This window comes from Micromesistius poutassou, assembly GCF_964030765.1.
Source record: "Micromesistius poutassou genome assembly, chromosome: 4".
Taxonomy (NCBI): domain Eukaryota; kingdom Metazoa; phylum Chordata; class Actinopteri; order Gadiformes; family Gadidae; genus Micromesistius; species Micromesistius poutassou.
In genome coordinates, this window is record NC_140274.1 from 13,375,633 (window position 1) to 13,390,038 (window position 14,406).

At 41.4% G+C, this 14,406-nt stretch overlaps 4 protein-coding genes across 6 annotated transcripts; 2 read left to right on the forward strand and 2 right to left on the reverse strand.

The window, feature by feature from the left end:
• Nucleotides 1-535: 535 nt before the first annotated feature.
• lamtor1 (late endosomal/lysosomal adaptor, MAPK and MTOR activator 1) lies at nucleotides 536-2,885 on the reverse strand. 3 transcript variants are annotated; one of them, XM_084467375.1, is made up of 5 exons: nucleotides 2,653-2,885; nucleotides 2,007-2,134; nucleotides 1,771-1,848; nucleotides 1,429-1,552; nucleotides 536-1,175 (listed from the first exon to the last, which is right to left on the reverse strand). In XM_084467375.1, exons 1-5 carry the CDS (start codon nucleotides 2,692-2,694, stop codon nucleotides 1,083-1,085), a joined length of 465 nt encoding a protein of 154 aa, XP_084323501.1. In that variant the 5' UTR covers nucleotides 2,695-2,885; the 3' UTR covers nucleotides 536-1,082. The 3 variants fall into 3 exon arrangements, with proteins under 3 accessions (XP_084323501.1, XP_084323500.1, XP_084323499.1); XM_084467374.1 differs by having other exon boundaries at nucleotides 2,007-2,140; XM_084467373.1 differs by having other exon boundaries at nucleotides 2,007-2,155.
• A 1,365-nt stretch (nucleotides 2,886-4,250) lies between these two features.
• Nucleotides 4,251-5,951, forward strand: sfrp2l (secreted frizzled-related protein 2 like; the record flags this gene model as incomplete). Its single annotated transcript, XM_084466481.1, has 3 exons — nucleotides 4,251-4,776; nucleotides 4,938-5,018; nucleotides 5,371-5,951. 3 exons carry the CDS (start codon nucleotides 4,251-4,253, stop codon nucleotides 5,775-5,777), a joined length of 1,014 nt encoding a protein of 337 aa, XP_084322607.1. The 3' UTR covers nucleotides 5,778-5,951.
• A 1,321-nt stretch (nucleotides 5,952-7,272) lies between these two features.
• tomt (transmembrane O-methyltransferase) lies at nucleotides 7,273-9,886 on the forward strand (the record flags this gene model as incomplete). The annotated part of the gene is made up of 4 exons (XM_084466301.1): nucleotides 7,273-7,534; nucleotides 8,638-8,834; nucleotides 9,140-9,262; nucleotides 9,581-9,886. The coding sequence occupies 4 exons, from the start codon at nucleotides 7,273-7,275 to the stop codon at nucleotides 9,776-9,778; spliced, it is 780 nt and encodes a 259-aa protein (XP_084322427.1). The 3' UTR covers nucleotides 9,779-9,886.
• Nucleotides 9,887-9,998: 112 nt separating this feature from the next.
• Nucleotides 9,999-12,792, reverse strand: anapc15 (anaphase promoting complex subunit 15). The gene is made up of 5 exons (XM_084466302.1): nucleotides 12,720-12,792; nucleotides 12,250-12,382; nucleotides 11,961-12,020; nucleotides 11,498-11,638; nucleotides 9,999-11,206 (listed from the first exon to the last, which is right to left on the reverse strand). The coding sequence occupies exons 2-5, from the start codon at nucleotides 12,367-12,369 to the stop codon at nucleotides 11,159-11,161; spliced, it is 369 nt and encodes a 122-aa protein (XP_084322428.1). The 5' UTR covers nucleotides 12,370-12,382; nucleotides 12,720-12,792; the 3' UTR covers nucleotides 9,999-11,158.
• Between the last annotated feature and the right edge of the window lie 1,614 nt (nucleotides 12,793-14,406).

Sequence of the window (14,406 nt, forward strand, 5' to 3'; positions counted from 1 at the left end):
AGATAGGGGAAACGCCAATTCTTTAAACCCAATCAAACACACAGAGTTAAGGGGTCAACCGTGAGCTGATGCCCTGTGACATAAGTTAGCTCACCCAGCACAGTAAGTTGCCCCTGCTACCAGTAAGGGAAGAACACCATGTTAGGGTCCCCGCTTGTGGTGTTGACTGGGAAAGAAAAATGCTTGTCTGGTCTACAGATTACGAATGTAATGCCGTTTGGTTTTACATGGAAAGGGTAATTAATTTGTTGATCAATCCCTATCTGGAATTGACTAACCTTGAGTGATCACTGTTAAATGATACATATTCACCATGTGATTTGAACTGTGATTTGAAAATAATACTATTATTTTCAAATCACTTCCCCTTACTATTAATACCAAGTTGCCATCTATCTTGCTATACTTGGAGAAAATGAGAAATGGGGAAGGCCATTTCAGGAAGCCTGTGTGGAGCTGCAACAAATTCACAGTGCCATTGCACTCCAGGCTCTGGGCTCAATTCACGTTTATTAACCTCACATTTTCTCCATACTTTGAGTTAGTTTTTTTTTTTTTTTTAAGCTTTTTGAAATTTATACCAAAATGGTATAGTCTTTCTATGGATATTGCTAGCAGCTAGCAATTCATAGCATAGGTCCTGCATGCCTAATGTTTAACTTGAGAGCAGGCAAAAGCCATCGTTCTCTGTGGCGCCCAACAAAAGGTTATTGAGGACAACCCTTTCTCTGAACTGAACAATTGTTTTTGATGTGATGTGATTTAGTCTTAATGTAAACAAGGGGACCTGGGTCATTTTTAACAAATATCTTAACTGCCCCCTCTCTGCCAGTTGATATGCTCCTGTAACCAGTCGGCAGTAAGTGTAATCATCTGACCCATAAGTTTACACAATACATCAAAGTCATAATGGTGCCGTTTAAAGTATAGGTCAAGCTAAATCCATGAATATAAATCAAAGGGCCATAGATGCTTGGCTACAGGGTCGGCTGGGCAGATTAGGGGAGAAAGAGCGAGAGAGTGAGAGCGAGAGGAAAGACTGATTGGAAGGGGAATACTGCAGGTGGCAGATAGTAGCAGGATCAGGGAATGGCAAACTGAACAACTAGTTCCTCTTTTGCGTCCACCTTAATCTGTGAGATTGCACTGTAGGCATAAGCTGCTATCTTGGACACCTGCAAAGTAAGTAGAAACACAACAAGAAAGAAAAAATTAGCAATATGCTATCACTTGAAGTTAGTAGTTGCTGCTGCTGCTGCTACTGATTTATATTGACTGATGACCAAAGTTTGTGATAATTTCATTCCGGAAATTATTAAGATGACTTCCATTAAGGAGAACATTACTAACCCCTGACCAATACTTCCAAAAAATAACACATTAAAAAAATAAACTGTATATCCAAAGACAATTTGGGTGGACTTTTACCTGTTGAACATCGGAGTATGGCACCAGGTCACTAGCAAGCACTTGGTGGGGCTGGCTGGTGAGGGAGGGCAGAAAGTGAGCCTTCTTCTGGGGCAAGGTGTTACTCAACACAGCCAGCTTTGAACTGCAAGACAAACAGAAAGTTACGAAACAATAACGTCCTTGATATTCCCCTGGCCAAAAGTGGATCAAATAACATTAATAACACATGGGGAAAAAAAGTACATGAAATAAATCTGGCACATTGGAATGCGTGTTGATAATTATAAACATGTACAAAATGTGTAACATTTCTCTGGCAAACAACTTGTACAAAACACAAAATAGTAGACGCCTGCATACCTGTACTGTCGAGCTTTGTCCATGTATTCATGCTGCTCCATCCCCTGAGAGTCAGTAGCAGAGACATCAATAATGTTCCTGCAGAGAAAGCAATAGACAGAAAAAGCTGACTCCGACAGTGAGAGACATCACACTACCTTGAAGTATTATGAAAAGGCAAACGTGATTGAATGACATTACAGTGTGACTTGTGGGTGTGGCTGGTCTGTGAAAGACTATGGGAAGGTGTGTCTTACTGTGCAGTCTTTGTTAAGATGGATGTCAGAAGGGCCTGCTCGTCTGTGCGTGCTGAAGGCACATTAGAAGCACTCCAATCTGTGCCGTGTAGCGGTTTGCTCTCAGGGTTTGGGTTAGGGATCAGTTGCTTGCGCTCATCGGCGTCCGACAGAAAGAGACAAAATAGACATCTTAGTTATAATCACATTTTTACAACAGTACAGCATTAAATCTTTTTCATTCAGAAATTGTGCAATGTCAATTAGTCCAGAAAACTCATCACTACATATATTAGGAAGTTCATGGAATAACGAAAGACCCACTATGGGTCTTTATGTACTACCCACATATGCACACCCACAAAGGCAGCTCTTAACATTTCCTGAATCCCTGCTAAAGGATGATTTGAATATATTATGTAACGTTATGTTATAATAATAACAATCACACTTGCTAACTATGTTCCTGAGCTAACGTTGAGTGTCTAGTAGTTACAGCCAACGTATCTTAATGTCTTCTGTATCATCTACCCTATTGTGCAAATCAACTAAAAAAGGCACTTACATGCAAGAGCAGAAATACATCAATGTATGTCAATATCCCTTTATGGAAGAAGTGTTGTAACTACCTAGCATGTTAAGATCACATATTAGATTGGCTAACTACCTCCTCTGCAGTCTCGTTCTCGTTGCTGTAACAGCAACCCATGGCGTCCGATGGGAGTTCGGCGCTGTTACAAATGACAAAACCCCAGCTTCTCTTTGCTGGTAAATATCGAACCAAAGAATTCGGGTTCTGCCACCGCACCCGTGCAGGCGTTAAACTTTCGTCGTTTATTTCTACTATCTACTGTTTGAGGACTACTGTCAACAGAAGCTTCTAGGGTAAGCTATGTGAGCTATCACATGACAGCTGGAGGAACAACACAATGACGACTTCCGGTATTTTTTACCGACGTCGGCCAAAGATGCGCCCCCAGCGTTGCCAGATGTATGATTATTGTCGTGTTTTAAGGATAATTTTGTTCCGATGTACGATCAATAATGATTAAAAAAAAATATCCCATATTTTACGATGATTGACAAATCATAAAATATCAGTAGCCTATCGTATTAGTATTATTTTAAGTAGTGTTATTAGTATTAAGTAGCCTAGTATTAGTAGTAGGCCTATTGAATTATCAAATTATCGAGAAGATAATATCGAGATAGCCTGGCTTCGCAACATTAATTAATCAAAATGAATTACAATTATCATTTTAATCTCATTTTATTTAATTTGTACGTCTGTGTTTACGAATCTCTTCTCAAGTCCGTCCAGCCAACCAGGCTTGCTATGAGGTTGTATCAGAGCATGTCTAGGGTTAGGGTTAGGGTTAGTGAGTCCAGAGAGACTGCCTAATACCACGTATGACTACGTATAACTACGTCAGCGAGTATTAGGTATTCACAGTGTGGATACCTATTGTTTTTATGGTTTTGTTTATTTTTGAACAATTCAAGGCAAGTCAATACTATTTGTATATCCCTTGATCACAGTTGGGGAGACAAAGGGCCCTACAGGCAATACTTGCACACCCTAACCCTATGGGGTTTCCCAGAGTGTATGAAAAAAACTCCCTAAATGAACAAGGAAGAAATCTTGAGAAGGAACGCCGAGTGGGGGATCCCTTCTCCCACCATTGAAATACAGAAGTAGGCCTATAGCAAGCAAACGTTTAACAAATTATTAAGAACATTCTGAATATGGGCATGATCCATGGGGATTGGATTGGCCCGACTTTCACAATTCTACGTATTTATTTACTGCCTTCGTCCGTTCTTAATGTTTTTCATTAGCTTTGAAGACTCTCATGGTTTCTAAAGACTACGGTTAGGCCTCGGTATGGTTCATCGCATTACTGGCAAACATCATGGCATCAACGGTCAAATCAGTCATTTGTTTATCTGAATCAAAGTTTGAGGTGTGGAAATATCAGGGCGACGCCTGATTTTTTCCGTGCCTTCAAAAAGATGTGTTCACACATGCAGGGCATGCATTGAGTCGCCCGCCCCACACATTGTAGAGGCGTCGCCAATCTATTGAAACGGCTCTGACATAATGACTGGGGAGGCGCCTGTCCTCTCATTTACCCCCCCCCCCCCCCCCCCCCCCCCCCCCCCGCCCCGACCTACGTCTTTACTTTGGCCTAGGCCAAGTCTAGACAGTGAGCTGCAAAGTGAGGACGTTATTCGCGTGCTCTCGGGAAAAAATAAACACAAGCCATGACCTTTGTTGTGTCGATATTCAGCCTTATAGGCATGTCTTCGTTTTCGTTCGCTACCGACAACTCTCTGAATTTCGTGCCTTCGTCCATCGGATTCAGCTCCTCTGTACGTTCGGTGTGCAAACCCATACCGAGCACTTTATCCCTCTGCCACGGGATAGGGTACAAAGAAATGCGGATCCCCAACTTGTTAGGCCACGACACTCTCAAGGAGGCCCAGCAACAGTCGGCATCCTGGCTGCCTCTTGTGTCCAAACTTTGCCATCGGGATACAAAGAAGTTTTTGTGCTCGCTGTTTGCCCCCGTGTGTCTACCAGAATTGAACGGACCGCTGAGTCCCTGTCGAAGTTTATGTGAGGCGGTGAGGGATGGATGTCTGCCCGTGATGAGCGCTTTTGGATTCCCCTGGCCAGAGATGTTTAACTGTACACGTTTCCCACGCGGGACCAATCTCTGTATCCAGCCAACGGGAGAGTCGGACGCACGGACCAAGGATGAGGTCCGGCACGAAGAGGCATCTAAAGGTTTGTCCCCCTCACATGCGTCTCTTTTGTGATAGAGATGGATTCGGAGTGATAAACAAGCACCCCACTCCCGCATAACAATACGCCATCAGGCAACCCTCAATCTGTACAAAAGCCCTTTTGTTTACCCCCTAAAAATACGACGGTCATCCTTGTTACAGGGACTGTTATCTGCGATGCTTGCAGCCTGGCGTCGGAGGGCGAGAGCGACATCCAGGACAACTTCTGCCGCAGTCAGTATGGTAAGATAGTCTACTGCCGCTTCTTACCTCCGTACTAGGGACACTTGATGACTATCTTTGGTTTCACATATTTGAATATTTAAGTGTTCCATGAATGTTCCTCCATGATGCAAACCATTACCACATGTTGTACCTGAATCTATGATACAAACCATTTACAAATGATGTTGTCCCTGAATGATACATACAATTTATAAGTGGCGTTGTCGCTGAATTCATGATACAAGGCATCTACAAGGGGGGTCCCTGAGTTCATGATTCAAACCATTAACAAGTTGTGTCCCTGAATCCATGATACAAACCCCTGCCTATCTCCATACGTCCTACAGCTGACCTCTCTTCCTCCCCACAGCCTTCAAGCTGCGCCTGGGCAGCATGTCCACGGTCGGGGGAGACCGCCAGCTGGTTCCCCTCGGCCGCAGCCGCATCCTGAGGTGGGCCGGTGGCGGCGCCGAGCGGGCCGAGGGGGTGGGCGGGGCCATGGCTCACAGCGCCCTGTGGTTGTCCGAGGGGGCCAACTGCATCTGCCCCGGCCTGGACCGTCCAGAGGTGGCGGGGGAGGGCGGGCGGCCGAAGAAGGAGGACCTCACAGGGAAAGGGGAGGGTAAGAGTGGGCTGCCCAGTGGATGGTACCTGGGTCTGGCCCAGCCCGAAGAGGGACGGCTGGTTCTGACGCGCCTGGTGAAATGGAGCCGAGAGGACAAGGAGCTGAAGAAGTTCATACGCTCTCTTCTTAAGCAGTCGTGCTTGGAGCCGTAGAGAGGCGCGGACACGTTCGGTGGTTACCTACCGATCCTGCTTTTTGTGGTTCATGACGGTTAACATGTAATTATGCTGTGCAATTTAATTTATGATAATGACTCTTTTTTTTTTTTACACAAAAGTGACTCAAAAAAGCTTTACTGTTTGCACTGACGGATATGAAATACAATAAATTGCTATGTATTCAAGCACACTATAAATATCTACATTGAAAGAGTTATTGACCTATAATGGATATTGTCAATGAAACAGTTTGTATCGATAGCCTCTCTGACCGTCTTAATGTTAGAAGAACAGATTTATTTCATAAAGGAAAAAAATATTCTCCAAAATATGTCCATTAATGTATAGTGTGTAAAATGCTCTTCATAGAGAAACATTTTTTCAAGAAACAAAGCTACTTGAAAACAACACCTCTTGAGAACAAAAACCCAAATAACAAATAAAAAAAAGTGTTTACAAGAGATCTATGTCCATTGATCCAAACTTCCTCAAGGTGGGTAGTCCTGCTCGTGTGACTAAAGGGCTCCACCTTTAGTCAAGCTCACACCTGTCGCCTCAGCTGTATCAAATGTCTATTTAACTTTGTCATGTATCCCCTCTCCTACTTCTTTCTCTCATCCCGTTACTGTCTATCCCCTCCATTTATCTATTTAGGTTTCTATAAAATGTTCTTATCGAGAAAGCTACTTTTCCCTCCACCATGGTTAAGGCATCCACACTTAGGCCTAAGGGTATCCAAAGGATGATCCGTATTATCATTCAGATTGGCCTGGGGGTATAATCAACTGGAGAAGAAACATAGACGCAGTGGATGAATTATTCAGATGGCCAGCTCTCTGAACCTACTCTACACACAAACAGATCGTCCTCTTCTGCCGGACTTCTACCAGTCAAAACACGTTGTTTACTCTCTCACTAATTTACAGAGTTCTCCAGAAGAAAAAGGTGAGTTTGTATTTTTAAAACAACTTACCAAGCTCATAATTGGATTGCCCACTTTTTGATGTGTTAAGATGGGCATTTGGAACACAGGGAAACCAGTACAGTCAGTTAGTTACCTGAGGCAGTTGAAAGATCTAGAAAAAACACTGTTGCTATTCAATTGTCAACCACATTATTCATTTGGAGCAATGCTCACTTCTGCATAAAGATTTACACAGTAATTTCAAAATGTTATTGTTCGACAACTCTTAACACTCTAATTTAAAGTTTATATTTGTTAAATAATAACACAAACAAAGTGATCTATGAATAAGAGTACTCATACTAACCTTCATAGTAATCATACTAATCTTCATAAGGCTCATAGTTTCACAGGTTAAACTCGACTTAACCTCACATATATAAGATATATAAATTTCCCGTCCCATTTGTTCTTCTGTCTCAACACAACAGCCCTATAAATTAGTGATAGGATTGATCACACCAATGGTCTTCCTTCCCTCCATTGTGTTTCCATGGATGTTGTCCTTCTCTCCCTCTACCCAGGATGGTGTCCCCTGCCATTGCCCTGGCCTTCCTCCCTCTCCTGTTGACGCTGCTCATCCGCTACCGCTATTATTTTGTGCTGTTCTACCGTGCGGTGCTGTTGAGGGTGTGGAGGGACTGCAGGACGGGCCTGAGCCGCGAGGAGAGATGCTTCCAGTATGTGTTGACCAATGCCACCCCCGGTGACCCCGAGAGCATCCTGGATGGCTTTGACTCCTGGTGCACCAAGAAGGAGTTCATCAGCCACATAGGGCCCAAGAAAGGTGGCCACCTCTCACCTTTACATATACTTATTATGTATGCAATCAACACTTTTTTATATTTATATATATAATATTTTATTTTCTCTCACTATGCTGTTGTGGTAACCACATTTCCCTCTTGGGGATTATTGATAAAGTATTTACTTACATTTTCTATTTCCCTTTGCACCAATGTACCAAGAACATTCCTTGTATGGTAACCCACTACACTTCATAAATCTATCAAAATGTTTAATCTGTTGGTTAAGTTAGTTAGTAAATTTATTGTTTCTATGTGGAAATTATATATATATATATATAAAATGAATTGAAAAGAGAAACCAACAATACCAAAAATACAGATTATCACACAACAATGACAGAGAGTAACTGCACATCACAAAGAGAACTAGCAATACCCCTTACACAGATCATCACACAGCAATACCGGACAGTACCACTACATAAAGTATAACACAGAATTACACAATAGTGTCAGGCTAAATACACAATTTATTGTTTCAAACCACACTCAAACCACTGGGTAAAGTATGCAACAGTGCTATGATATTCCAAAACAGAATGTTTAACTGTGAGAAGACAGAGAGGGCAGTTTCATCCCAGTGTTTGCCGTGTGTGGTGGTATGTGAAGGAATTGTGCAGTCATTGGTGTACAGAGTGTGGAGGAACGGACTGAGTGCACAACCGTGCGGTTTAGGCCTACATCTTGATTCATTCAGATTTCCAGACCCTTAGAGACGTAGGCTACCATTCAAATATAAATGGTTATGACGCAGCGTAGATATTGCAGCTGTCCAACTTTGACTACCTTAATTCCATTCTGATTCTGTTTCCTGTGTGTGTGTGTGTGTGTGTGTGTGTGTGTGTGTGTGTGTGTGTGTGTGTGTGTGTGTGTGTGTGTGTGTGTGTGTGTGTGTGTGTGTGTGTGTGTGTGTGTGTGTGTGTGTGTGTGTGCGTGCGTGCGTGCGTGTGTGTCTGCATGTGTGTGTGTGGTGGTTGTTGTTTTTTTCACTTCTTATGACAAATGTACTTATTGTAAGTCACTTTGGATTCAAGCGTCTGCTAAATGCCCTGAATGTAAATGTAAATGGTTGTACTTGTAGGGAAGATCTTGGACCGCCTGCTGTTGGAGCACAGCCCCCTGACAGTGCTGGAGTTGGGGGCTCACTGTGGCTACAGCACGGTGCGCATAGCACGGGCCCTTCCCCTGGGAGCCAGGCTCTTCAGTGTGGAAATGGACCAGAAAAACGCCGCTGTTGCAGAGAAGGTCATACGCCTGGCTGGATTTGACGAAGCTCTAGTAAGCATGCACGCCTGATATATTTACTGTATTTAGGCGACTAAGGCCATCGGGTTTGATGTGTAGGGATATTGGGTCTGAGAAGGGATGCCTTTTGTTTAGTTAAAATATTTTTGGGAAAATGTATGAAGTCTTGACAGCATAGTTATAATCATATATTATAGGCCTACTTTATTTATTATTTAAGGTTTATTTTCTATGATACTCACTGCTGGTAAGAGAAAGCCCTTTGAGACTGTAATGATTAGAAAAGGCTACGAGTAGCCTACACTTGACCTGACATGTTATTTTGCAACACATTTCAGGTTGAGTTAATCGTCTGTCCATCTGACGAGGTTATCCCTCGACTGAGGTCGGATTTTGGCCTGGAAAAGTTGGACTTTGTCTTCATGGACCACTGGAAGAAATGCTATCTACCTGATCTGCAGGTGAGGTTATTGAAAAGAGTCGACACTATACTACCACTATATTTTTCTTGTGGACTTTATAATTTGTGTATAATTTGATGGATAAAGAAAGTAGCGACCAAACAGAAGGCTGTTTGAATAATGCATGGGGGTTAAGAGTGTTCATTTATAAACATTTGTGTCAACATCAAGTCAAAGAGCCAAAGCAAAACAAGAGTAAAGGGGAGTGTTCAGAAAATGGATAAGTCAGTCCACAGTCTAAGTACACCAAAACAGACATGGGTGTTCTCTCAGCCCGTAGACCGCTTGCTACTTGTTTGTTTTGTCCGTCTGTTGCAGATGTTGGAGGGTTCTGGTCTGTTGGGGAAGGGGTCCATGATCCTGGCTGACAATGTGCTCTTCCCTGGGGCTCCCAACTTCCTCCGCTACATCCGACGGTGTGGGCTCTATGAGTGGAGGGTCCATCGGGCCACGCTGGAGTACAGCAAGGGCATCCGCGACGGCATGGCGGAGCTCGTCTACCAAGGAACAAAGTAGAACCTGCAAACCCTGTCATTGACAGACCTACCCCTGAAAATATATGGCTCTATGCTTACTAGGCAAGTTAAAATCTCCCTCTCCCCTTCTTTGGTGCAAGATGATGTACTTTCTGCAATCTTATCAACATCAGTCAATAATCAATGATAATCTGTTTAGTTTTTTTTACAATACTAGTATTTAGCATGAATTAACAATAATGAAGTCAGAATCCAATGTTCCGAGTCTTTATACAACTTGATATTTATTGCAAAGATGATGACTCATATAAAAGGCAGTCATCAACAAAAGTAACTTCTATTTTCAACAAAAATTAAAAAAAATATCATGGCTGCGATTTGTTTCTACCTATTCTTGGAGACACGTGATAAACATCCTTTTTAGATTTATGTTACACCGGAGCTCTGGGATGTAGTGTGGCCATGCACCACCTGCTGGACATTGACTCAAATGAAGGCCTCAATTATTTAAGATGCCATTTTTCAGGAATCTGCATTCCTATGCATGTTTACATGTTAACAACAAATATTGAGAGTTCACTGGCCTTGGGAAAATCAATTGTCTAAGTCTGGCAATAACAATTTACTAGACTAGAGTAAGTAAGTAGCAAGTTCTAATCACGTAAACTACCAAAACAGCTTGGCACAACATGCAAGCTGTGTTGAAAACATTCCAAACTTTAAGTAGCCCCAATAAAACGGATGTGCTACTTTATGAGCATCATCGAAGCAGGCTCAGCTCTTCTGGATAAGCCAGTGGCACATGACGGTTTAAAGACCTAAGCAAAAGCGGTAACAATATAACAGACCAACTTCCTGCATGGGGATTTCTTATTGGTGAGTCACCATGTCTACCATTTAAACAGATCTAGAGAAACAAATCATAGCAGCTGAGAGCTTCTCTAGTTTTGTTAAACAGAAAACAATCATTACAGGTGAAATCTGCTTTAAGTGAATTATTTTCAAAGATTGGTCAAAATAAATAAACCGTTTCAAACACATTTACACAAAATGCTCCTGAATCATCATGCAACCAAGACTGATTTCACTCCAGTACATTTCTACACACAAACCAGCCAAGCCCTGGCTAGCACAATACCACAATAACTGAATGGCCCAAGAAACAGTATTATGGCAGAGCTATCACAGTAAAAAAAAAAAGTGTAGTATCGGAGGCAAGACCGGAGGGCAGCTGTGTGTCATGACAAACTGAATTCTTTCTCAATCAATCTTGATGCCAAGTGTATATTTCCACCGTATATATATAAATATATATATAAATACTCTCTGCAAGGTGAAAAAAAGGCTGGCATTCTCAGTGGTTTGTTGGTAGAGATGAGAAGCCTAGCTCCACACACTCTGGATGCTGAGGTCTGCTGAATTAAATCATCCACTGGTCCTGGTCCTGATCAGCCCCCTCCATGTCCACCTTGAACCAGACAAAGAAATACATTAAGGCAAAACATATTCTGCCGATTGAAAACGCATCCGTTCAGGCTGCATCTTGGCCCATGAAAAAAACCTTTATATTGGCTGTTTCTATAATGTAGCCTTTGAAGCAGTTTGCTTATCTTCATGGATGAATGCATTTATATTCACTGGTTCAATGCACTTAAATCCCTTTGGAAAAAAGTGTCGCCCAATCAAATGTAATGCCACGTAATGTATGTATCTACATAAAACCTTTTTCACGACATGATGAATAAACATTATATCTGACCTCATTTATCTCGCCATCATCTGGGGATTCATTGTAGTCATTCATCTCATCCATGTCCTGCATGTCTTCCTCATCTTCCGAATCTTCTTCACTGTCCTCCTCATCCTCATCGTCTTCCTCCTCCTCTTCATCAAATGTTGGCTTTGCACATAACATGTGCACACAAGCACAATGCACAGGTAGGTTTATATGAACTATACTAGCATCTTTATATACAAACTCCACCATTAATGATGAACATGTGAAAAAGCATTTCATTCAAAAGGATTAAATACTTTTACCCGTGTCCATCATTTTCAGAACTTTATAATACTAATGACATATACTAGTGAGGAAGTGTCATTGCAAATAAAGTTTTGGCGGTGGGCCAAATGTGGCATGCTGATGTATTGACACTGTGGAAACACATCAGGCAAATTTAGATCTTCTTTTGTAAAAGTGTTGGAAATTACTGAATAAATACCTCAAAAATAAGTTTCCCAATGGGCATCAGGTTATTATCCTTCTCTGCAATGCTCTGTAGCTAAGGAAAAGAGTGGATTACAACAGTATTGGTTTACAACATGTGAAGCTAGCCATACAAATGTTGCTACTGGTGGTGTTATACCATCTATGATACTATAATTTTACTCACTATAACTGTACAACATCTACTATTTCCATATGCACGTCTGAAGACGAGTATGTTTTGGAGATGATATTTAGTCTGTGTTCAAACAAATAAAGCATGAAGATATGTTGATAGTGTGTACCCATGTCTGGTGCTGCTGTTCCTGTTGATGCAGTTCAGTCTCATCCACACACGGACGGTCAAGGTTGAACCACAGGGACTCCGTTATCCGAGGGAAGAGAGACGGAAAGAGAGTAGACATCTCTGTCGTTCTACTGAGAGGACAAACAAGGGGAGACCGACGAGTTTCCATGAAGCCTATTTAAAATAAGCACTTTTGGGCACATTTCAATGAGATCAAAATGCTTAGAGACATTGGAAAAACAAATAGAAACATTTGAATGCATACTATCATCCTCCTGTCATATCTCACAGAACGTTACAGACAACTGTATTGTGTCTCAAATACACTGTGGTGCGTCATATAAATTATATCTTAAATGGCATTTCTCTTCGTAAAAGATTATCTGAAAAGACAGACTGTTATGTGACGTAAAGCGCTTTAAGATATGCATTTGAAATTTTCCTTCAAATAACAGCTTCAAGCCGTACCTCTATTTGTATTCGAAGGATTCAGCATTTAAACAGAAATATTCCGGAAACAAGCGTTCATCTGTAAAAGCTCCCCGTGTACCGCAGCTGCTCCAACTTTGGTTCCGCTTTCATCTGCTGTGCCTGTGCTCAGAAAGGCGATAGCATTCTACAACCATTATCACTCAGAAATTAAAATAAATAAATTGGGAATGTTCAGACAGAGACAGGAGGTCAAATAATTCGTTCCACCTTTTATCAATAGCTTTACAAACAAAGGATTGCACAAGTATTTAGAATTGAAATAACACACTATACATATCTCGTTATAACATTACAAGATAAAATGTCGTCGCCCCCTCCCCCACCACAGACGAAAACTTTCTCCGCTCCCAGTCCCGTAAAGATAAAAAATATATTTGTATCTCTACATTCAACAGCAAAGGTATATGCTTATGTTTGCATTGTTAAAGGTCAAAGGTGCAATGAAAAACATTTGTTGTGCAGTTAAAAACATGTTTTAAGGAAAATACTCTTTGACCTCTGAGTCAACAACAATGAAGTGTTTATTGGTTACACACTAACCCAAGTCCCCTAACCAAAGAGCCCCTTTGAATGAAGGTGAAATGTTCGAAAAAACACATTCAAGACATCCATGAATAAAAAAAGTAATGTATCTGTTGTCATGTACAATATTGTATGTATCCTCCATCTCATAAGATATTACTTCATGTATTTGTGTTTATCAGTATGCCTTATTTATAAATTCCTGTTAGGTCATGTTGCCATATTACACACCATGTGAACATCTTGCAGGTGTGTGTGTGTGTGTGTGTGTGTGTGTGTGTGTGTGTGTGTGTGTGTGTGTGTGTGTGTGTGTGTGTGTGTGTGTGTGTGTGTGTGTGTGTGTGTGTGCGTGCATGAGACTAAACGCAAGAGGGATAGGACCTTGAGATAAGATTTACACCTTTAACTACAACATAATAAAAAAACTCCCTCCCACACAAGGTCTCTCCTGCTCTTGTGTGTGTGTGTGTGTGTGTGTGTGTGTGTGTGTGTGTGTGTGTGTGTGTGTGTGTGTGTGTGTGTGTTTGAATCTCACTCTCTCTCCTTGTGTTCTTCTTCACTCTTTCTCTCTCCCCCCTTTCATTCCAGCTCACATGGCATACAGACTTTGGCCTTTCACAGATACATAGTCATTCTTCACATTTCACCTGTCTCACACAGATACATCAGACAGAATTCTCTAGGTAAGAAACAAAAGTATTTCAGTTAAACAATATTTTTCAGTCAATAGAGAGCCGGTCTTTTTCTTGAAGGTAAAGTGAATCCTTAATTTTTTTCATACTCATTGTTCTAGAATGTGTGAGAAAATGGGTTATTACTCAATTTGCCATGTGTGTATATTTTTGGCATTATGGCCCAAGACAAGTTAACCCAGCTTCTTCAAAAATCCTATAATCTTGTTCAGTTAAGGTAAAACAGCAAAGATTAAATGTTGAAATAATGGTTAGAAGAAGGAAGCAAAGCATTAACAGTTTTTTATAACTGATGAAGCTGAACCTGAACCTGATGCAAGTAATGTGCTTTTCCAAACAAACAAAATATTGTGGTTGTGTTTTGTTTCTACTTATGGTGGGTGTGTCGGTCACCATCCATGATTTGAAGCAAAAATATAAAGATTGGTCTAAAACTGAAACCAGTAAAC

Bases quoted from the DNA above. Each gene is read 5' to 3' on its own strand.
- lamtor1 (XM_084467373.1), bottom strand. From the start codon at position 2,694: ATGGGTTGCTGTTACAGCAACGAGAACGAGACTGCAGAGGAG. The intron at 2,156-2,652 runs GTAGTTAGCCAA...TGTCTCTTTCTG, and splicing joins AGAACGAGACTGCAGAGGAG to TCGGACGCCGATGAGCGCAA. The intron at 1,176-1,428 runs GTAAAAGTCCAC...CTTACTTTGCAG, and splicing joins CATACTCCGATGTTCAACAG to GTGTCCAAGATAGCAGCTTA.
- anapc15 (XM_084466302.1), bottom strand. From the start codon at position 12,369: ATGTCTACTCTCTTTCCGTCTCTCTTCCCTCGGATAACGGAGTCCCTG. The intron at 12,021-12,249 runs GTACACACTATC...TCTTTTCCTTAG, and splicing joins AACAGCAGCACCAGACATGG to CTACAGAGCATTGCAGAGAA. The intron at 11,207-11,497 runs GTCAGATATAAT...GTCTGGTTCAAG, and splicing joins ATGATGGCGAGATAAATGAG to GTGGACATGGAGGGGGCTGA.